The sequence below is a fragment of the Phaenicophaeus curvirostris genome, chromosome 5 (assembly GCF_032191515.1).
Source record: "Phaenicophaeus curvirostris isolate KB17595 chromosome 5, BPBGC_Pcur_1.0, whole genome shotgun sequence".
Classification (NCBI taxonomy): Eukaryota; Metazoa; Chordata; class Aves; order Cuculiformes; family Cuculidae; genus Phaenicophaeus; species Phaenicophaeus curvirostris.
The window spans coordinates 57,343,756-57,367,637 of NC_091396.1; the positions used below are offsets into that span (position 1 = coordinate 57,343,756).

General features: G+C 38.9%; 1 protein-coding gene across 1 annotated transcript in view; it reads left to right on the forward strand.

The window, feature by feature from the left end:
- The first annotated feature begins 527 nt into the window (after positions 1 to 527).
- The window catches only part of PPP2R5C (protein phosphatase 2 regulatory subunit B'gamma), a 79,635-nt gene continuing 56,280 nt past the window's right edge, over positions 528 to 23,882 (forward strand). The window contains exons 1-3 of the mRNA XM_069858825.1: positions 528 to 603; positions 2,233 to 2,298; positions 16,373 to 16,532. Of these exons, the coding sequence (XP_069714926.1) occupies positions 577 to 603; positions 2,233 to 2,298; positions 16,373 to 16,532 (253 nt within the window). The 5' untranslated portion in view covers positions 528 to 576. The remainder of the gene's footprint in view (positions 604 to 2,232; positions 2,299 to 16,372; positions 16,533 to 23,882) is intronic.

Genomic DNA, 23,882 nt, shown 5'->3' on the forward strand with positions numbered 1-23,882 from the left:
CCCCTTGTCCTATCACTCCACACCCTTGCAAACAGCCCCTCGCCAGCTTTCCTGGAGCCCGTCTCAGCACTGGAAGCTGCTCCAAGGTCTCCTCGGAGCCTTCTTTTCTCCAGGATGAACAACCCCAGCTCTCTCAGACTGTCCTCGCGTGAGAGGTGCTCCAGCCCTCTCAGCATCACTTTACAAATGGCTTCACTGAATTAATTTCACCAGTTGCAGGGAGCGACAGGGTCTCCCCCAGGCTCTCCTTTCCCAGACCAAACCGCCCCATCCCCCTCAGCCTACCCCTCCAGCTGCCCCGCGGGGAGGGGCGGGCGGGCGGTGGGACCCCGGGGAGCCCCCGGGCGCGCGTCACAGGGTCTCGGGGGGCGGGGCACCGCGCTCCCCGGCCCCGCCCCCGCCGCGGGGCGCGAGCCGCGGACCACGTGACGCGGGGGCAGCCAATCGGGAGGCGGGCGGAGGAGGAAGGGGGCGTGGCCGGGGCCGAGGCCGCCGCCGCCGCCGCGGATCGGGGAGGGGAGGGGCGGGCGCGGTGCTAGCGCGGAGGGGAGCGGGGCCGCCGGCGGATGTGCGGCCATGCCGAATAAAAACAAGAAGGAGAAAGTGAGTCCGGGAGGGTTGGGGTAGGGGGTGGCGGCGCTGTGGGGCGAGGGTCGCGCGGGGGCGGCGGCAGCGCCCTCCCCGCCTTCCTTCCCCCTCCATCCGCCCCCCCCCCCCGCCTCGGTCTGTGAAGGGGGCAGCGCGCGCGTGGGGGGGCAAGCGGAGGGGTGGGGAGGAGAAGAAGGAGGAGAAAGGAAAGGAGGAAGAGGGGGATGCCGCGTTCCCGGGGGAGTGGGGTTCTGTGCCCACGGAGGGAGGAGGAGGGGCCGTCCCCGTCCCGGGAAGAGGCTGCGCTCCGCGCGGCTCTGGCTGCGGTTGGAGCTGCGCGCGTTGGGATCCCCCCCCTCCCCCAACATACACTCAAGAAGCACAAATCGCCCCTCGGAATCTTTCCTCCACACCCCCCTCCACACCCCCCTTTTCCTGGCGGTGGGAGAAGGTTTAGGTTCGGCCCTGCTTTGCCTCAGTTTCCCCAGGCGCCCCCGGGGAGGGGTTTGCCTTGCAGACGCGAAAGGGGCTGGCACCAGGAATGGTGCTGGAAAACTTCCAAATCGAGCAGAAAGTTAACTGGATTGCGCTTCGGTTTACGTGACGGGCAGTTATCCACGCGGGGGGGGGGGGGGTCAGAGACGGGGAAGTACATGGTCATCCAGCTGCTGCCCCTGTAGACCCTTATTGTGTGTCTCAATTCCCCTTGTCTTTTGGGTTTTTAAAAATAGTTTTGAAATAAGATGTGCAGAGGTTGAGTGTTGTAGTTTGTGGGGATTTTCTAACTTTTTCCCAATATTCATAGAATCATGGAATCGCAGAATAGTTTGGGTTGGAGGGACCCTTAATGATCATCTAGTTCCAATCCCCCTGCCACGGGCAGGGACACCTCATCAGATCAGGCTGCCCAAGGCCCCATCCAACCTGGCCTTGAACACCTCCAGGGTTGGGCAGCCACAATTTCCCCAGGCAACCTGTGCCAGTGCCTCACTGTTCTCATGGTGAAGAAATTCCTCCTTACGTCTAGCCTAAATCTGCCCTTTTCCAGTTTATACCCATTCTCCCTCATGTGCTGTGATATTAATAACATTCAGACTTTACTCTTCCAAGAATAACAAAAAAAAATAGAAAATAGATGATGGAGGCAAGTTAAAGACAACGCTGGGATGGAGAGGTTTGAGTTGTGGGCCTACTTCTAGTACTAGACTTCCTAGAAATGCAGAATAGCCAAGTGTAAAATGTATACTGCACTAGTACTAGTTTCAAAGCTAACCTAAATATAAATATTCCTGAAGCTAAAAACCAAAGGCAGCAAGGGTAAGTTCCTAGACATGGTTCAAATCACTTGTGTTCTTTGTCCTTGCCTGCTTACCTGTATAACAGCTTATCTTTATATATTTTATGGGTGAATTTTGAGGCATAAATAAAATTCCAAAACACTTCTGCAGATCAAAAATGTTTAAAGCACCATTGTGGAGACCGATAGTTTAGTATTAAGATCATCCAATAAAACGGTATCATTTTTGTCCCATCAACTTTAATATTCTTCAGTGAATGTCCAAACCCCTTAATTGCTTGAATTGAAAATCTATCTAGATATCCCTTTCAAAGTAACTGAGGCTGCAAACTTTTTTTTCTTTTAAGGAACCTGCAAAATCAGTCAAGAGTGGAAAAAGTGGCAAAGATGGACAAGATAATCAAGAACATGAGGTAAATATTACTAACACATGTAGTTTTTTTTCCAGGCGAGTTTGTTATTACTTCTGAAGAGCTTTTTAAGTTTTTCTGGATTGTTACAATTTCGACATGACGGTTGGCTTTGAGGGAAAGTGGTTGTGGAACTACTGCCCTGGTATTTCACAAAAAGAGTTTTTAAGGCTTAAGATACTTTTAGGGAGGCTAATTTTATTTAGAATAAATAAATACTTTGATTGCTGCTATCTTAAATATTCACCTGTTTTCTTTTTGGTTGGGTCTAGTCTTATTGTGAGGTTTGGGGCTTTTTATTGCAGTTTTTGCTGTTCTCTGTAATTCCCAGAGCTCTGTTGCTACAAACTGTCAATGTTGGCTGTCAGTTAACTGCTGATAGCCTGTTGTATTGTTAGGAGACCTTGGGCTTAATCAAAGGCTGCCAGTTGTTTTGTTGTGTGATTTCTTTTAACAGGTATACAATGGAGTGTTTAATTTTTGCCTGATTATTCTCTTATCGATGTTGACTTTTTTTTTTCCCCCCTCCTGCATGTCTCTGTTTTGCCCACCAGTAAGGTGCAGTGACTTCAAAGGGATCAATTAAATCCTTATTTACTCCCTTTCCCACAATAATTCTGAAATTCAGAATTAATAGATTTGCTTCATTTGGAAATCCACTGTTTATGTGGATTCCGAAAATTCGTTTAAAATGTTCATAGCAGCCTGAATTTAAAGAAAAAAAACCCCTACGCTGAAAAGCTTATGTATTTCAGCCTCTAAACTACATGTCTTGATATGGAATGATAATGTTTGAGAACAAAATACTCATACAGTTTTACCGTTTTTGCTTCCTTGAAATAGTTCTTGAGGGTATGTGGGTAGGAACATGAAATATGCACTTCAGTGAGTTCTCATTTGTTACTTGTGCAGCAAGATGCATGCTACTGTCATAAATCACAAGTTTTATTGACCTATTAACTTATAAACTTGAATCTTTTGGCAAGCCGAGATAAGAGTTTTGGTGGAGAGAACCTGCCTCCTAGGAGGGATCTTAGCTACTAGGAAAGCTCTTAGAATGAAATAAGAAATGTAGCAGTGTAGATATTTATAGTGGTGTAAATAAATCTACTTTATTGTGGTCTGTCTTTACAGTATATTGCTGTGACATTAAGAGTATTACTACTTCGGGTGTAATTTTAGTCCCTGTGCAGTTTTAAGGCTCATCGTTATCAACATATTTGCTGTATGTTTGTTGACTGCTTATTTTCTCAAGCTTCTGAATTACAGTCTATGGTTCTGTGATTCTATGACAAGTTGCTGAGACCAAAACTGATTTTGTTATTCTTTCTTAGTACTTCAGGATGGTGTAAAGCCTCCATAGTTAATTAATGGAGAGCTTTAAATCATAACTGAAAATATATATGTGGTTTTGCTCATAATTTCTTACTGCATTTGCAGATCCAGCTTTTTTTAAACTTAAAATGTGAGGGAGGTGAATCTCAATAGGAGACTATATTGTAGTGTTCATGCATTTTTCTTCTTCAGTTGTTCTTCCAGGTAGAATTCACAGTGAAAAGTACAGTGTGCTTACGTTATCTGTGATACTTAATCATGTGTGAGTAGGGGCAGAATAGGAAAGGAACTGGAAATGTGACTGGCATGTTCAGCATGATTGCCATTCCCAGTGGGCATTATTTAGTAGTCTCCATACAATTTTGAACACCTCAGTGCTTGACTCATTAACTTAATTAATAGAGTAATTGCACACAAATAGTAATGTAGACTTTCATTCTAATGTGGCTGGCTATAATCACGATGCTGTTGCTTATGTGAGCAGAAAGGAGGCCATTTGTTTACATGGTGAAGATTAGTAGGCATAGAAATATTCTGGAACACACCGTTCAAACATTTTTAGGGTTTTTTTCCTTTAAAAAACTTTGTGTTTCCTTGTGCATGTGTTTTAATGTGGCCTTTTAAAAATCTTCTAGACTATGAGTAGTTTCGGAAATATGACGATTATTTTTTTTTCTCAAACTGCATTTAGTGCAAATAAATTTAATGCAAATAGATTGTAAAGACTAGAAAGTGTGTTACTCAAAGAGCAGGGACAACACAAACAGCAGCATCCCACAAATACTTTATTTATAGACATGTCTATAACACGTAAATAAATTCATGATGCCTTGGACTTCTGTAGATAAAAAAATACAACAGATCTTAATATTGAAAAAATGAACAAGTGGTTTTCCTGTTTTGCAATCAGGAAAATAAGATTTCATTTGAGTGTTACTGTACAGCGAATTTGAAAGGGATTGAAGTGATTCCTGGTATGCCACGTCAGAATGCCCATGCTAAAAACGGGAGAGAGTGACTTAAGCTGATGCTTGCGTCTGTCTGAAAATTTCAGCAGTAGCCCATAAGCATGTAGAGAAGTACTAAAAGGCAGCTGCAGCAGTGACCTACTGCAATAAATGCCCCTTCATTTAAATCTTAAAGAATCTCATAGTAGTTGTATTTGAAAGCAAGGTTCTTCTTGCCTGTATGCCTGTCTTTGCTATTCCTACCAAGCACACATTTAAGGAAAAGAAGACGATTCCTCTTGCTTTACCTGCGCTTTGATTGCTTAATGTAATACCAAAGGAGCTGTGCTGAATATGAGGTAACATGGACCTCTTATTTGCTGTGTAGTTGGTAGCCGGTATTCAAGAAGGGCTAGAGGTAGAGATGTTTGGTCTTCCATCCTGGTATGCTTTTCTTTAAGCCAGTCCATGGCTTAGAAGGTTGCTTAATTGAGGTGTTACGTAAAGTTGTTTTTATATTATTAATGGTTTAATTTGCTTTTTTAATATTGACATCTGTAGATTTTTGATTTTTTTTTCCCCAAGCCTTGTTAATATCCCATAGCCGGGAAGGCTTCTGTTTCTTTGAATGTCCTCTTGGTTTGTGTTCTGTTCTCCTTCTTGTGATGAACGTACCAGAAATGTACAGCATGTATGAGCTGAGGGCACCTTGTCATTCTGTACCCTAATACAATTATTCCTGTTTCTCTTTGCACATATCGTTCACTTTTTGAACACTGAAGAAAACAGCTAATATGATTAAGTTCCTGTCTACCTTTAGTTTGTAACCTGTTAGTAAACATTAATGAATTAGACTAAATATTTGACAGAACACTTGAATCTATACAGAGTACAACCTCTTACTTTAGTAATTAGTCCAGGATATTAGTGTCTTCAGGCTGTGAACAAAGACTTAATCTGTTGTGTATTGTTGTTCCTCTGTGTGGGAGTAGTGTCTCTACTCTGGTAAAATACTTGTCAGGTTTGTTTACCAGTGCCCAAACCCAGTACTTGCAACAGAAACAAATTTTAAAAAAAAAAAAATAAAAAGCCTGGGTGCCAGGCTTAGCTGTGCCAACACTTGGTAACTTATGGATATATTCCCTGTGACCTAACTGGCCTTTGCAGAAACTACTTGCCTCACGGATAAGCTGTATTGTAGATTTCTGTTTTGTTACTGGGCTGTGAGGGGCTCCTTTTGATTTAGGACTTATGGTCAGTCTAATATCTGCAGAAAGAGGTGGCTTGGTAACAGCTAGTGCTTATTGAGCAACATCACCCTTTTCTATCTCTGGCAAAACCCTAACTCTTCTAAAAATTGGAGTGTTAATAACGGTACTTTAGCAGTAGTTTTCAAATACAATCCCAGGGTAAGAAAGCTAAAATTTTAACCATATAGACTCTTATTTCTGTCTGTTTTGCTGGTACGAATGCATGTGCTAAAGCTTGTACTCTTCACGAATTGCTGAAGTGGTCTAGGAACCTTTGGGCAATTCACTGTTGTGGTTCCCTGGGGGATTGAAGGGTCAGAAGCAGCTGGTAACCTTTCACACAAGGCAGTAGTAGGTGGCTGGGAGTGGTAGCGTCTTCTAGGTCTTAGCCAGACTGGCTTAAGAAGGCATGAAACTTCTAAATTTAGAATTTTATTCATTTTGAATCTAGGTGCTCAGTGGTCTGTAGAAGGAAAAGACTACTTCTGTTTAAGAAAGTATTGGCTTGATATGACTTTCAACAAATGAGAACAGAAATCATAACTCTTCCAAGTTCTTCTGCCATTCAGAACCGCAAACTGAAGACTGCTGTGGTTTGAGGAGTGTGTGTATTTGTGTGTATTATCTCATTGTTTCCATGTGCTGCCCTGATGAGTTCTTTTTACTTTAAGTATGTTTTTTTGAATACAGACAAACCAAAACGTAGTAAAATACAAACTGCTTTGGCCAGATTTCTTGTCGTGCAAGAAATTGCTTGCTTTATTGACAGCGTGTGTTGCTCATGTCAGGCTTTCAAAACCAATTTCTAAAAACATTTTAAAAGCTTTAAGTACTGCTCTGTGCTTCTGTCCTGTTACTGTCTCACAGCCATCACCTTTTAGTAGGTTTATTAAATACTGCTGATAGCTTCCAGTGCACCAACTTTGTCGGGCCTTGTTATCAGAGGTTTATCCTTCCTTGGTTTGTGAAGCTTTTTTTATTTAAAAGTTAATTACTTAAACTATTCAACATAGTAGTAATTTTTTTCCAGGAACAAAAAATTGCATAAATCTGTTTAATGGGTAGTCTTTAAAATATTTAGCAAAAGTAAGGATTTTTATATCTCTTAAAGAACCTTGAGAGGTGACTGTCCAGTTTTCTGTGATCACCTTTCCTAGATTAACCAGCAGACAGTGGGGAAGGACTGTCAGTATTCTCATTGCTGCTTTTACTGATTCCTGGTTACATGTGCATGTATGATTGCCAGTTTACTTTAAAATAATAAATTTTAAAGGAGACTGAGAGTAGAAGTGATTTTGATTTGTTCTGCGTGGGTTTCTTAGCAGAGCTTCTATGTAGAAGTATCCTAATGTTAAAAGGAAAACTCGGAAGAGACAAAAGCAATACATTGAGCATTTTTTGTGCTAGCAGTTTCTTGTAATCAGTTTCAGCAATTTATTTAGAAAGTTGACTCCACATTTTTGGTGTACTGTAGCTTATTTTTCTCATGTTTCTTGTTTGTGATTTTTCATTGTGATGTTACTTAAGGTGCTGTACCAATTATTAGTAAACTTGAGAAACAAATGTACCTGATCTGATCTTGAATATGGTGTGTGGAGACTGTTATGCAGTTCTAGCTTGTCACTAGATTTTTCTACTTCGGAATTTTTAAAGTTATACTTGAAAGTCTTAGGACTGATAAGCACTTATTAGACAACTCATTAAGAGACTGCACCAGAGGAGCTTGAGACCTGGGGAGGGGAAAATACTTTTCAAAAAGTTCTGGGGTTCTGAACCCCCTTGTTCAGATGTACTGGGGCTAGGACTGCTCTTAAATAATTTCTGGAAATATCTTCTTGCCACAGAACAGTCTTTTAATCAGCTGAGATTAACCAGTTTTTATTATTTAGTATGCTAATTTGTACTTGCACGTGATTCAGCGTATATATATTTATTGTCGCTTGTATAAAGCAGCTGTCATTTTAGCACTTCGCTGTTACTGTTGTTGGGTGAGCAGTCTCTCAGTGGCACAGCATTTTTTGGATGCTTTGAGTTCAGCATCTTTGAGGTATAAGATTCTTCTTATTTGTTGTTCTTCATAAAGCAGATGTCTTTTAGAAAGAGATATTTAGCATAGATTGGATTTATGTATTTTAATCAATGCCTCAAGTTAAGTTTATTTAGAACGTAAAACTCCTTTAAGGTTTTGAGTAATGCTCCCTACTATACTGTTAGTCTTATGCTGGTTATGTAGCCATCTAGATCAGGAATGGCTGATAGCCTGCAATAAAGCATCACCAAACCACCAGATTTTCAGTGGGCCAAATCAATGAGCTATGTTTGATTGAAAAATACTTGAGTGCAGCAAGTGAATGTGCCCTTAGTACTGAGTGAGGTGCTATTTGCTAACTGGAAGGATGCACTATGTGTTACTCCTAAAGCAGCCATGTAATTTTTTGTTTGTTTACAAATTCCTGTTTATAGTTTTTATTAACATCTTGCCTTTTTGGTTTTGGGAATTGGAATTCCCTTCTGCATCTGAAGTAAATGTTTGTTCATACTGATTAGTGAAAGAGATTACCTTAATAGTGCTTGTTATGTAACTTAATATTAGCGCTTTTAAAAGTAGTTGAATTGATTAAAGAAACGTATCAAAGACTGCTGTAGGCAAGTGTTTCGTTACCTAAAAGGAGGTGTTTCTGGAAATGGGATCCTACACTACTCTAGTTCTTACACAAGGCTGACAACTACTTGTGTAACATGGTATGTGAGGACTTTAGTTTGTGGTTTGTTTCAGTACTAGCTGTCTTCTACTTCCTAATCATGCGTTTAAACTCTCTGAATCCTCCCTGAATAGAAACACAGCAATGAAGGCAAGGGCTAGCCTAATGAAAAGGAGTAACATGAGCTTCAGAAATTCATATCAGCAGTTTGTAAACTGAAAACGTCCTTTTTATCCTTTGCTTCAAGTTTTCTATTAAGTTTATTTCATGAGAGTTAAGGCCAGCTGTTCCTTAAACTTTGAGAAGACTCAGGTGTTCCTTAATCTGTGTGTAATACTGAATTATTTATATAGTTATCTCAAAGAGACTACAAATAGTAAGAAAACAAGGCTAACTGTTGAATCCATCTGTACGTTCACTGACTTTACAAATATTAAATCTTCTTTGTTTTTTTCCTTAATTTCATTTGAAGCCAGAATAAATTAGTATACCTAGAAGTGGGATGGTAGGCTTCGGGGTTTTTGTTCATGTGGTCTTTGTGATGCCCCTCAACAAGCTTTTGGAGCCAATTAAAAAAAATAAGAAAATAATCTTGCCCCATTCATGAATATACTTAAAAGGTGTCTGCCCAATATTATCCTTTGCTTCACCTTTATGGTGGCTATAATCTAATGTGCTTCCTCATCACTGCTCAGTGTAGCAATCTGAAGTACTGAAAAAGTAAGCTTTTCTAGTCTCGTGTAAAATCAAAGAGCCAAAGATGAAATGATTTGGTATTACACTTCTTTGGAAGTGGTAAAGTTGTTATACTACTACTACTACTATGCCAAGGAACCTTGTAATGGGCTTTAACTCTGGTATGTAACTTCTAATACCAATTTGGGAGGCAGGAGATGGCAAGAAAGACATAGGAGTATGTGAAGTGAGAAACTCTTACGAATGGATCAGGAAGCCGAAGGATACAGACATCATTGGTAAAGCCACATATGCAGTAGTCTTAGCTCATCAGTAGCTTTATATAATTAACATCTACAGCAGAGTGTAGCAGTTGGGGCTTAAAACAAATCAGATTAGTTTGTCTGTGTGTTTTCCTTCAGATGTGGGAACCTTACATATATGTTTGTGTGTGAAACCTTACATAGATGCGTGTATATATAAAAAGAAGCAAAAAGCTAGGGAGTTTGGGGGTAGGGGAGCCTTGAAAGTGAAAGGATGGTTCAGACTGATCAGAGAGAAATTACAAATGAAAATCCAGAACTAAAGTAACAGGAGCCAGGTCGTCATTTATTCAGATTATTCATCTGTGTTTCATATAAATGTTTTGAAATAGTAACTAGGACATTTATCTGGTTTTAATCATATTTAATTAGTTAACTGATGGTTGCAGGTAACAAGTTTTAATTTTCTAGAGATGTTTGTTTCTTTGAAGTTTCATTATAGGAGATGCATTAAGAAACAAGTGTGGCTTTGCTGCCTGTTTGTGAAGTACCAGGTGCTCACTGATGGTGGTGTTTCAGTAAATGCAAAACAGCCTGGATCTGCTCTCAGTCTGAGCCTGAGCCCCCTGTCATCTTTGCCAGGTTACAGATCTGATCTTGGACTGAAAGGAATCAAATGCCAGCTTGTTCCTGGACTAGGCTGCTTTAAGTTTACAAGGAACAAATGGAAACCAAACCTTATGCTACTGATACTTAACCATGAATGTAAAATTACAGTGCAGGAAAATCGAGGATGTACAACATGCAGTACGTTGTCTTTGGCAATTGTCTGGATGGTTTGTGTTGCAAGTCAAATGTGTTGCACAAAACAGTGATGATACAATTCTACACAAGATAAAATTTGAGTCATGTGTGTAAGCAGCTAACAGGAAATACAAGCAATGCTTTGTGTTGTGAAAAAATGAACGTCAGCAAGAAGGGCGGAAGAGCTTCAGCAGGTGGTATATTGGTCTTCCAAAATGGTCTGTGGCTATAAAAGTTGCTGTGGGCCCCCTTCCACAGTGAACCTTCACTGCTTGTAGGGACTTTCCCAGTCACTGATGCAATTCAACAAACCTCATGTTTGTCTATTAAAATAACCTAATAGAACTCTGTAGTTAGACATTAAGAATAGCCAGCAGTAGCATTGCTGTGTGTAAATGCAAAGTCACAGTTGCTGAACAAGTGCTACAACGTAAATAAGTGAGTGCTGATTACAGCATACTAAAATATATAAACTTTGTCATCACTGCTCTGTTGAAAAGTTTAATCTTTTTGTTTATCATTATAATAACATGGATCCTCAAAGCTTTAGGATGCAGCTCTTGCTATCTTACCAAATAAAAACATAACAAGTTCCGCTGGATAGTACAGTGTTAGTCTCGGCATATCTCAACCGCTGAGAGAATCTTTACTGATAATAGACATACTTCTTGAAAGGCAGCTGCAAAGATAATTCTAGCAGGCCAATCCAGATATTCTGGCAAAGATTCTGTTGTGGAAAACCAACAGAAATCTAAGTTATGGTCTGTTTGAAACCAGTCAGAGCCTTCAGCAGCATACATTGCATTTCCAGAGGTTCCTCCGTAACTTGTTTGTCCAAACAATCTTGTGGCAGTGAAACTAGTTAACAGTAATGGCATAGGAGCAACAATCTTTGACACAGTGAGACCCTCAGGCCTGTTTGCCAGACAAAATGGTACCCAACAAGCATATTGATTCCCTGCTTTTCTTAACTGGGTTATTTATGGATCAGTGCCCCTTTTTATGCCTCCAGATGATTAAGAGGAATCCATATCAAGCTTTGTATAGTTTGCACTGAGTCTCTGTAGATTGAAAATGCAAGCATTACAGATCGTAGCTAGTTGCTCCATAACAAACTCCTTACCAGTGATTGGGTACTACCTGCACGAGCTAGAATTACTCCAGTCTCTGGGTAGCTCTGTCAAGCCATATCTTTTATACCATAGTAACAAGAGTTATATTGATATTGTCCTGTTGGAAGGCGCGTTTGGACTGGCAGTGTTAACAACACAGCATTGAAATCAGCTGACAAATAACCACACTCCTGATAGCGTGCTGTGTTGAACAACGTGCCTTGGTCCCAATCTACCACCACCAGCCCACCCCCTGTAGGAATGCCATGGGTATATTTACCAGCTTTATGGCTGCTGGGCCGTATCCAGATATGATCTGATCCTGCTTCCACCCTGAAAACAGAGCAATAAATGAAGTTCAACAAAGGGGAGAACTCTGTGGCAGAGTTCGAGTTTCCTGGGGAGCTCAGAGATTTTCACGCTGTTTTGAAGTTAATGGAGAGGGGCAAAAAACTGCTTGGATGTCTCTTAACTGCTCTGCGCCCATTTTGACTCCTTGATGTTTGGTTTTTAGTTCTCATCCCAGGAGGTTCAGCTACACAGCCTAATTACATTGATTGTGTATTGGGATTCAACCTCTTATCCAAATTATTTTGATTGCATACTGGGCCCTCATACAATTTTGAAAATGAAGTTGTGAATGTCCATTTCATGTTTTCTCTTGTTCTTTGTTTAGTTTCAGTAAATTGTATTTCAGTTTCATTGTATGTATATTTAGATAAAATTCAGAATGCCTTCATAGCCCCTTCTGAGGCTGCCTTGGCAAGAAATTAGCTTTTCTGAGTGCTGTAGATCAGACCTCTGTAAAATAAGTCCATGGAGGCTACTTACTGTAACAAATGGTAAAGAGGGAAGGGATTATTAATTCTTGTAGTCCAGAGTTTTTATCAGGGTTTTATGTTGCTGATATGTCTTGCTGCTGCTGTACGGGATGGTGTACCCTGTGATGTAAACTTGAATTCAGTGATGATACTCACTAGAGGGAAGAAATTTGTGGATTAACATTAAACTGATCCGTGTCAAGAAACATCATACAGGATACTGCCTAGCGCTGTTTTTTCTTCAGGCAGAAATATCACTCTTGTGGTATGATTAGGAGGTGATCTATTTTTTTGTCACTAGGAAGCCATCCAGGTTTTTTTGCTCTTAAATGACAGATGCATCAAAGTGATTTTATTGTCATCTTCAAATCCTTACCCTGCTCAGACCAGTTTATCTTAGAAAGCAATACGAAGGCTTGCTGCATCATTACTGAGTTGACCCCACTTTAGGCTTGGCTTGAAAGCCCATTTGATTTTGTGGAGCAGAAGACTTTGGGCTTTGGTATAATTCAGCTATTAGCCAATGTGCTTTGAAATGTAAGGTCAGACAGAGTTTTCTGTTTGCTGGTTTGGTCAAGGCATCTTGAACACCAGTATTTTGGGGGCAGTGTTTGGGAAGAATAGGGTCTTCTGAAAGACTTGTTGACGTGTGGGGATCCATGCTGGGACCCTTATTCCATATCCCAGTTCTCTTGCTCTCGTGTCTTAGATGGCCGGCCAAACAATCAATTTAATTTAAAAAGAAAAAATGGCTGTAACTATAGATGTACTTGGTCTAATCATGTCTTCCTTTCCGTGGTCACAGACTTAGTGTTGTGCTCTGATCTGTACATGCTTGTGTATGAGTTAAGGGAGTTGAGCTTATAATTTTGTTCAGGGGAAGAAAGGATGCAAGGACTATCTTATCTTGAACTGTTGTGACTGGCAAGAATCCTCTTTCTCTCCTCCCTGCATTTACTCTCAAATTTATTTTAAGCTTATTCAAGGGACTGAGGAACATAAACTCGGAGTTTTTTCAGTTGTTAAAAGCAGAGGTTCAAGACCATCTCGCACTGGTCCTGATGGTCTTTAATGTTCATGAAAGTATGTAAAGCTCTAGCTTTCAAAAGGTAAACCTGAGGGTTGTGTTTTAATTAAGATCTGAAGAAGCACATTCTCAGTATGACATTTTCCAGACTAATTTGCACACGTTTTTAGGGGTTTATCAGCACTTCTGGAATTGAACATGTCTGTGAGTATATAAACATTCAGGTAGGAGGAAACTGTTTGCCAGAACAAAGGGGAGAATAGGTGTTTCCTATTCTAGTCACAGGAAGAGATAAAAATATATCTGTGTTTATGTCGAGTAAGTCCAATTGTTCACTGATAGAGCAGATCAGTTTTCTTCGGAAGCTGAGGTTTCTGAAATAGTTTGGTTTGTTACTGGGAGGAAGAATCTGAGCTTGGCTCTTTGATCTCAACTAATGAGCACGATACCTTCACAAATAAGTATGTTACCTTGAAACCTTTAGCAAATAAATGCACAGAACTGTTAGTCTGAATTTGTTTTCTTTTTTTGAGGGGCGGTTAACTTTGCTAAGCTGTGTAGCTGGAGTTAACTTACTTTCTTCAGATGCTCTTCTGTCAAGGGGTTGGTGATCTGCAAGCTCTGGATGCCAGTTCTCTTGTGGTGGCACCAGGGTGCTGTTTGCAGAGGTGACTGGGTGCAGCTGTGTGGTAGTAATCCAATAATAATGAACTGGAAACTGTTTTGGCAGCTTTCTGGTATGTGCTGGCTGAATGACTAGAGCATGACTGAAAAGCAGGAATGATCATGGTTGATGGTAGAAAGGAAGAGGGTATCTGTTGGATAATTTAGCGAGTGATTCAGAACTAGAATCATCCTGGAGTCATCACTGCTAGATGGGAAGTCACCATAGCAACGAAAAATGCTTTCTTTCAACAATCCTAATTAGGAATGTTATCCATGCTCTTAAGTAATTACTTCTGCGCTAATTTTAGAGGTTTTCTGCAATACAGAATAGTTGGTTCCCTGAGGTGTGTGTTACCTTAGGACGCTGTAGTGTGTGCAGACACATGTGAGCACTTGTTAACTCGAAACTGATAATTTCTTTGGGAATAGAGGAAACAGGAAAGCAGCTTTTCCTGTTGCAAATAATGAACAAAAAACAGGTGGCAGTGGAAGACAGACGGTTCAGAAAAACACCATTAGTCTCAAGCACAACTGAAAGTATAGAATCCTGTGCATAAATAGTGTTTATAATGCATCATAGCTTTTACTGCTAAATACATAGTAACTCATTACTTCATAATCTTTAGTGCCGTTTTTCTTTCTGCTTAGCCTATTCATGTCTTCACTTGGAATGTTTTTTTAAATTAATGGGTAGAATTTACCTTCCAGATCACTTGTATTTCAGCAAAAATATTTTTAAGCATTTAGTATTTGGTGTTAAGGAGTGTAATAGTCTGAAAAATGCAACGTAACAGGTATTACTTACGCATTAGCAAGTTAAACACATTTGCGTACATCTCTTTTACTGAAACAAGTTCTAGAGTATTTTTGATGGCTTAAGATTTTTGGTATTCAGCGGATTGTCTTCCCTTATTAGTTCTATAAGGCTGTAGGAGTTTTTGCTGTTATAATAGTAAATTTCCAAAATTGTAGTCTTAAATGTGCTTAATGAAAACTAAATGTTGCTTTCAGTCATATCTTTGATATATTAAGTACTATGTGTATAATATAACACAACTGTTAATCTATTCCAGAATCATATACATTTCTCTCCCAGTTATGCTACAAGATAAAAAAATTTGATTAAAATTACAGTCTTAGAGACTCTAAAGGTGTATGTTAACATTTGCATATGTATACTCCCAGACCATATGGAAATTGCTGATGAGTAAGCTATTCTGAAATCCTTTTTAAAACATGAAGAAAAGTGGTTTCTGTTGTTTTAGCTGTATTGCTAAAATGCTGTTGATGTTACTTCATGCAGGAATAAAACATTGCTTTTATATCTACTGTACTTAACAAAACTCTTAATTAAATCCATTCAAACTGCCAAAATAGCAGCATTGCAACTTAAGTGAGATTTGGGATGGAAATAATTTTTCCTATTTCTTATGACATGGGCACTTTCTGAAAAGAAGAATGTGGTCTTTCCTGTCAGAGGAGAGCTTCAAGGTATATTTTCAGATGTGTGTCCTTCGGTGTGAAGTAGTTTGCAAAGCTGGAAGTCTACAGGAAACGAAGGTCTTGTAATTAATTTTATAATACTCCCAGTAAGATTTCCTGCTCAACTTTGGTTTTAGTGCAGGTCACTCTTGGGTGTTTTATCATTCTTGTGAAGAAGTTCATTAAATCATTCATGTTTTAAAACTTAACCATTGCCTACTTTAAACCTGCTTTTCCTACTTCAAAAAAAGAAATGAGAAAGGCAGCATCACAAGTTCTGACAAGCTTCTTTTAATGATGCATTTTATTCGGCTTGAGAGAGCACTGTCAAGTACAGTCTGGGAAATAACAGCGAACTAAACCTATAGATGGGAACTGTTTTTCTGATTTTGTTGTAAACTTCCTATAGACCTACAGTGACAATCTGATAAGGATTATACAGTAAAGCTAACTTGCTCTGAGTAGACCGTAAGCTGCTACAGATTTCTGTCTATGTTTTAGAAGCTGCTACAATTAATCGGACTCCTTTAACTTTCTGTCAAAGCCAAGCTTAGGACAGTAACAGTGTGGCACGATGCAACCAGGCAGTGAAAGGCTTGCCTGCTGTAAATAGACAAGGTGCTGTGATCCCTTTGTGGCAGAAGTTAGACAGCCAAATAACTTGGAGACCTGGACTTCTTGGGGAAAAGGTGAGAGTAGCTGAGGAACTGCATTATTTGAAATCTTCTTTTCATTTGGCTAGTAACTTCAAATGAATGGGCTGGTACGTGTGACGAGGTGATCTATTCCCAATTATATCAGAGTTATGGTACAGAAATGAACTGAAAAGGTAGAACAAAATAGTAGATAGTTATGCCTTCAGAAGATAATGAATAGAGCGATTTGATTAAAAGCCTATTTTGCTTTATTTCTGTAATAAAAAAAATTGCGTTTTAGAATACTTTATCTCCAAGTTCAGCTTGCAGTTAACTGCTTTCATTTCTTTTTAAACAGGTGTCAAACAAAAAATCAAACAGCACTCCTCCACCAGCACAACTATCTAAAATCAAAGTACCAGCACCACAGACAGTACTGAAGAAGGAAAAGCGGCAGAGTTCTTCAAGGTTTAATGTTAGCAATAACAGAGAGCTTCAAAAACTGCCAGCACTAAAAGGTACGTTGTTCTGTGTTGGAGTGACTTGGGGGAGATAGGCATGAAACAGAGAAGCACCTCAACTATCATGCTACTTGTGTCTACACAGCATGCATTACATATCAAGTATACGCATGTGCAAACTTGCACATACTTGCATGCTCAAACAGACTTTTTACTTTCTTTCAGCCCATATATGAGGACTTCCAGTGTGTTGCCTTCTTGGCAATCAGTAGGGGAAATATTTAATTTCTTCAACCCAGAAATATCTGTTTGAAACTATATTCACTCATCTCGCATAAAAGCAGAATATTTGGGCTCTCTGTGCAAAATACTACTCATCTCTCCTGAGTGCAGCGTGCTCAGACTCTGCTTTGTTTGTACTGAAATACTTCTTGGCATTGTGGGAAGACCTGGTGTATCACTCTGTATTCATGAGTATTGGTTAAGCAAAGTGGCATCTTTTTATGGAATATGAGTTTTTCCTGTGTCAATTTTAAGGCTTTGTGGTCTTCTAGAATTATATTTACTGCCATCTGTGATGAAAAGATTATGTTAGTTGATGTGCTTTTTTTTTATCAGCTTTTTATCGTCACAATTTTAGCTACTGTCTATTGTGTAGATACCTGTTTGCGTGGTGTGCTTATGGTGGCTTGTAATGGTGTTAGGGTAGAATGTTCCAGATGTGATCAGATGTGCTCATCTATTGCTTGTGAGTAGCCGATTTGCTCTGAAGGTGTTTTTCAAGGAAAAAAAGGCTGTTTTGAAGTCATCTGCATGTTGCTTTCAGGTGCTCAAAGCTGGTAGTGAAAGCCTAATAGATCGCTGAAATGTTCAGTAGTGCTAGTTTAGGCAATGTGTGTAAAGAGATGAGCCTTCCCCCCGCCCCCAGTCAGTGTTTTCTTGATATAATGCATTAATGTTTCTTGAAAATAAGAAACTGCTTCTCAGCCTACCTGAATTGTAATGCTTTTCATACAGATCAAGTTGGACTGCAACTTCTTCTCTCCATGCAGATGCTCTTTTGACAAAAGGAATGTGAAATGTTGTCCGTTCTAGTTTAGCAGTCTAGATAGAAGATGATGCTTAAAATTTTTATAGGCTCAACTACAGTTTAATTAGGGAATTTCAATCTATTTTATTAAATCTGTAAGTAAGACTATTTAGCTCCACAGATTATGATATGTTCTATCTTTTCAGCTGACAAAGTAGGTTCATGCACAGGCTGTCACATTAAGGGTGTGACATAAGCAAATGACACTGAATTAAACTAGCGGTTTTTATAAGAGGTTATGAATACAGCCTCATTGACTGGCATAACCTTTTGTTCTAAGATTCGGCTGCAAAGAAAAACACTTGTTACTTGGTTTAGAATCGCCGTATTTCTGGTAGTGCTTGGGACTGTTTAGAACTGAGCATTCAGTTAGAAGCAGAGTGGACAGTGACTTGGAAATGAGAAAAATTAGTGCAAATAAGGGGGGAGGGAAAGTAATCTGCCTTACAGCAGATGGGCTGATGATTTAGGTGTTTCTTGGCTGTGTTGCACTTTAAACTACTAGGCTAATGAAGAGCAGAAGAGTGGCTGCTTGAGCTTGAGGGGAGTGAAAAAACAAGTCTTAAAATGTATAAGGTGTGTTCTGAAACTGAGCATTTTTTGATGCAACGTACCTACTAGATGTGAAGAAATTGTAGAAGTGTTCTTGTACGTATGCGTTATATTTGTCTTCAGTCTGCAATCACTCCCCACACTCTCAAGTGAAACAAAAGAAAAGCTCCTGAGCTCACCTCTGGTTGATGTCTGATGCTGCATGTGTCCCCAGGCTGTTAAGGCTCAAACTCAGTTATGAAACACTGATGCCATTGCTGAACTAGTGATGGGCAGTAATTACTACCTTTACTAATAAAGTAAAGTAAATTACTACCTTTACTAATAAAGTAAAGTTACTGTCCAGTCATATGGATGATAGCTTATATCTGTATAGTTGCTGTGCTCACTCGTGGTTTAATTCCTGCCTATTAGGATTGCTGAGCATGCTGTTGGTCAGTCACCCTGTTATGTGACTTGATGTGTGTTCATTGAGTCAGGTGGGGCTGGGAAACTTTCTTTTTGGACAGCTGTGTGTTGTTTCATGTCTGTATCTGGGCAGAAGTTAAAGCAGAGTGGCTGCCTGTAATTGAAAAGACTGAGATGATCAAGGTGGGTTTGACTTCTACAAAGCACTGGGAAAAACATATTGTTCCTTCAGGTTAGCTGTGTTTAACGAGCTTCCAGCTTTCAAACTCCAGTTAATTGTAACTGGTGGCTGTAGTTCTACAGCAACAGGACCTGGGAAACCTTTCTTCCGTCTGTAATAGACCGAAAGATGCTTGTTTTCTTCATAAAAATTGGGTGGGCTACTGTGTGGTGTGATGTACTTCACATGAGATTTTATTTTAAATGGCTTATAGGATAGGATGGTCTTTACATACTTGAAGCTGGGGTTTCATCACGGTTTCTTATTTAGGAAATACATTGCCTTTTAATCTGAAATTTTTGGTCTTCAGGCATGCTGTGAACTTCCTCTTGGTTGTTGCATTAAAGTGCTGATGATAGGCTTCAGAAATACCACCCTGTTTGCCCTGGTGACTGGTATTAGTGTGGTATGATTTATATTCCTTGTAGCAGCTTATGATTAACACTGTACACCGTCAGTTTATTCAGGAAATGGAGAAGCAGGATAGCTCATATAATGCAAAAAGAAAAGGAAATAAATTATGAGGTAAGAGGCTCTAGGAATAGACATGAACATAGAAAAGAGAAGTCTATGCAGTCGGTTTCTGGAGCATCACAGTCCATACACGAGCAAAGCTGCAGAGCCAACAAAGCTTCCTGCAAGCACAGTGCAACAGAATCTGATTTAGTTTGGGTTTAGTTTAGTTTGTGGGTTTGTCTGCCCGCAGATAACCCAGACTTGTCTCTTGAGAAGTGCCTTCATAACTGTGTAACACGTCTTGAAAAGATCTTATTTTCACCAAAAACAGCTGTACCAACAAACTCATGTTATGTTAATCTTTGCTTATTCAGTTCTTGCCAGCTAACGTGTAGTACAGGTACTTCAGTTACAGAAAGTTGATTTTTCTTTTCAATTGTTTATTTGGAAAAAAATTACTTATTTGCCCTAAAGATGTGTTTTGCTTTATTAAGATTTGACAACTTCCAGATTAATGCTTTGATTATACCAAAACCTTTAGAAAATTTACTGGTTTCTTCATTTTTTAAAACAGTTTAACAGCGGTCTGTATGAGATAATGTAAATGTTCAGGAGGAATGTTTAATAAATATCTTTTTAAAGTACCGTACCTGAGCTTTTATGTACCTGCCCGCAGACATACCAAAGTAGTTTGTGTTCTTTGCAACTGCCTGTTTCAGCTTTATGCAAGAAGCTTGAATTCATAGTTATATTATGGATTTTTTCATGGTTAAGTAGCAAATAATTCCATCATGTCTGTGATTTAGTTTGTGGTGTGCTGGCATTTGTTTGTGGTGATATTGATGGGTCATCTTCACCTTAGTTCTTGATTCTAGGTTACCTCTGTCAACTTTTGACACCAAATACATTATGTACTGGAAAAAGCTCTAGTGCTCTCATACGTGCTATGTATGTGCTACTTATCTAGTTGCATGTGTGCAGTTTTAAGAGGAAGCTTGAGAGGCTGCTGGTGATGTTCTGAATTGCATGCTTGTTGCTTATGGACTTGATGGCTGCAATAATAGATTTTCACTTCAGCTCCCTTGGAGTTGGTAACCAAAGGCCATCATATGGATCAAATATCTAAAATTTTAAACAAATAAAAAAAAAAGACATGAGCTTAATGCTGAGAGAAAGGAAGAAATTTTTTTTCCTCTTTTTTTTCCTTTTTTTTTAAATGAGATAATTGCAATTACTTTCAGGCCTAGTTGCTTTTTTAAGTTACTATTCTTGTACATGCACATTAAGAAAACTTTTCCACACAAAACATCTGTAAATCTTATAAGTTTGCTTTGCCATCTTTACCTTTGGAAGATTGGACTTAATGTTTTCTGAGTTTTCCTTGGAAAGTTTTTGTAACTTTTTAACCATTTTTCTTTTTTAAATTAAAACAAACAAACAGAATAGCAATGCTGTTTTCCCCCTCGCTGATTTTACTGCACCGATAATTGTCCCTTAGCAAATGAGAGTAGTGGGCAAGCGTGGGCATCAGCAGGATGGAGGTTGTTGCTGTGAAGGACTCGCTGAGTAATTGACTAAGATAAAAAGGAACAAAAAGTAGAACATCCAGCCCTGTGGCATTTCATTACTGGTTAACTAGCAACCTAAATGTTAATGCGTTTCATTTCTATTCAAGCCTATTAGTACAGAAAAGTAAAATTTAAGTGTGAGATTCAAAAATGTACATTACTGAAAATGGGGATTTATATTAATTAGAATTTATTATTTTAGTAATATTTCCATTACATGTTGACAGTTATTTTTCCCTGTGGTACAGTCTTGCTAGTTGTGTGTACTGAGATGCTCCCTTGCCTACTATGTACATTTAGTTTGTATGCTGCAAGGGATTTTTAACAGGTGAGCATACTTGTATTTCTACATGTTATTTTGCAAGGATGAGCTGATTTCAGTAAACTGTGTAAATGTGCAGCATTTAGAGATGACTGTAGTGCAAAGAGGTGAGATTATTTTTTTTTAGGATATGGTGTGAACCTCTACAATATATAAGAGGATGTTTCAATGAGGATACGTAAATACAATATTAAGGTGCCCTGACTGGAATATAAGGTTTTGTATGCTGTCACAAATCTAACTTTACCCTACAAGTAATATTTATTAAAAGATAATATTCTCTCTCAGTCCTAGAATAACAAATTGAAAAATTAAAGTCAGTGCTCCTTAATGTTCTAAGTATTGCAAAATTTTGCAAGGAACATGTTAGTTATGCATATGTAAATGTGGACATGATTCAAAAGTATACTACTTCGTAGCATTTCTGTATGTATTTTAAAGCTGGATAGAATCCTTTTATAGTGGACTCCTATGATGCCAATGTTATGCTTTTGTCCATGGATTTGGGGTTCGCTCTTTGTTTTCTTTTTTTTTAGATAAGTGAACATTTTTTTACATAATCTTAAAAGACGACGATTGCAATTCAACTTTTATTTCAGATGCAGTTCCTAAATTATTTACAGATTTACTGTTTACCTTTTGGAGTTGGTTTTTTTTAATCTCAAAATTCTGGATACAATATTCTCAAGGTAGGAAAAAATTAGCTACATTGACAGATGTGGACATACGTACTAACTTCTAGTGCTGAGAATTATAGAATATGGAATGCTGGGCTGTTTTCTTAATGTAGAATAACTGTATATGGTATGATTAAACAGATTCTGGTATTTTGTTGTTGAGGATCTTGCTGTGCATGTTGCTCAGCTCTGGTTTTGACCCTCTGGTGAAGATGTCTGTTTTTGACTTAACATGGTTTCAACATTAAATATACTATCAGTCATATCTGAACGTGACAGGTCATGCAGGTGCCATTTTTGTCAGTGCTCTTCATGCAGTGCACATGGATGGTATTTTTTTTTTTTTTTAATTCTCAAGCAGAGACACTTCAAACCTCTGCCAAATTCTGAGTCTGTTCTGTGCAAGGAGAGTGTCAGGGTGGTGTCTTAACTTGTCTGCCTGTGATACAGGACTCTGATAGGGAGGCAAGCATTATTAAAGCTTTCTTAATGTTTTTAAGTCATAAATGGCTGTCTAGGAGATAACTCGTGTTTTCATCTTCTGTACAGTATTAAAGTCTAATGAATCAAGACTGCAGAAGAGAGAATTCCAGTTTGATTCTGATGCTTGAAAAAAAAACAGTTAGACCAAATGTTCATTGACAGAACTGTTATAACCCTGAGGAAGGAGGAGGTGAGAATTTCTCAAGAGGTCAGAAATGGAAGGTGGTTTTGTGCTTCACTTCACTGTAGAATACAGCTGAGTAAGCAAAACTGATATCAAAGTAAATCGAAAAGCAAATCAAGTGTTGTTCTCTGTGCTGCAGAGAAATTCAGCCACATGCATTGATAATTTCCACAAATTTGTATCAGGGTAAGCTCAAAGTCAGGCAGAGCATGTTACCTGTTCATTTAAAACTAGCATCTGTTTTCATGATACAAAAGAGGCTGGCTGCATATATGCAATGTAATTGAATTTGGGAATCACAGTGAAAATGGACTGGGGTGGTGGTTTGAGGGACTTATAAGCAGTTGAGACTGGAGATCTCAGTGTCACTGTTGTAGCAGAAACTTACCTGTGCCAGTTGTAAATGAGGTCAAGAACAAAGGTGCAGTACTGCGGCCTTTCCAGTTTAATCAGGCTTCTTGTGTGTGTACGTGGTAGTTAAGGAAATCTGTCCAGCTATGGGGTGGTAGCATCACTGTTCAGCTAGAAGTGTTTCATGTAGGTAAGATGGTAGATTAAATAAGGTAATGCTACTATAAAGTACAATTTGCTTTAATACATAATGCATTTAAAAGGCAAAACACTGAGGCAAAACAAATTAGTTCTCATGCAAAACATCGATGAATACAGTTTTGTGAAACACATGATGCTCTCCTCCCTTGTACGCGAACGGCACTGGACTGACTCAGTATGCTTAGTGCTGTCCTTCTGGTCCTGGCTATGTTCATGCTTTTATAGTAATTTTGGCAGCCCAGCATTTTATGAAATTTATTGAAAAAAAAAATCCATAACGGCACATACTGTAGAAGCAAGCTCTTTCCTACGTCAGTATGGTTAGGTGTCAGTGAGCTTATGTATCTTATTCTGTGAAACGAACCATGGAGACTCTTTGCTATGTTAATTTAGTAAATTTGTCTTTGAACTTTGATCTTTAAAGCATTATCACGGTGTTGCATAAACACTTTCCTGTGTTTATTTTTTAAAATGTTTAGAAGAATTGTTAAAAGGTTTGAGCATATACGTTCCTTAAAGCAAAAACTGGCAACTTGGTGTTCATACAGGAAAATATGATCTATCTCATGAATAAATATTTTAATTTTAATGATTAGAAATCATTAATATTAAAATATTTAGCAATTTTTCAGTCTAAATTACTTTGTAACATGCTAAAGATGAATAAATATGTTAGTGAGTGAATAACTACCCAAAAAAGGTTATAGAGAAAAATACTTTGCTTGACTATGTGAATTTTTTTTCTTTAGCTAGCTTTACATTAAATCAGAGGCTTGGATTAATGAGCCATTTTTCATTTCAACTGCCCTATCAAACACCTACTCATTAGTCAGCAGCTGACAGTGTTAGAAGAATGCTCTACATCTGTCACTGGCAGCATTTCCTACCAAACTTG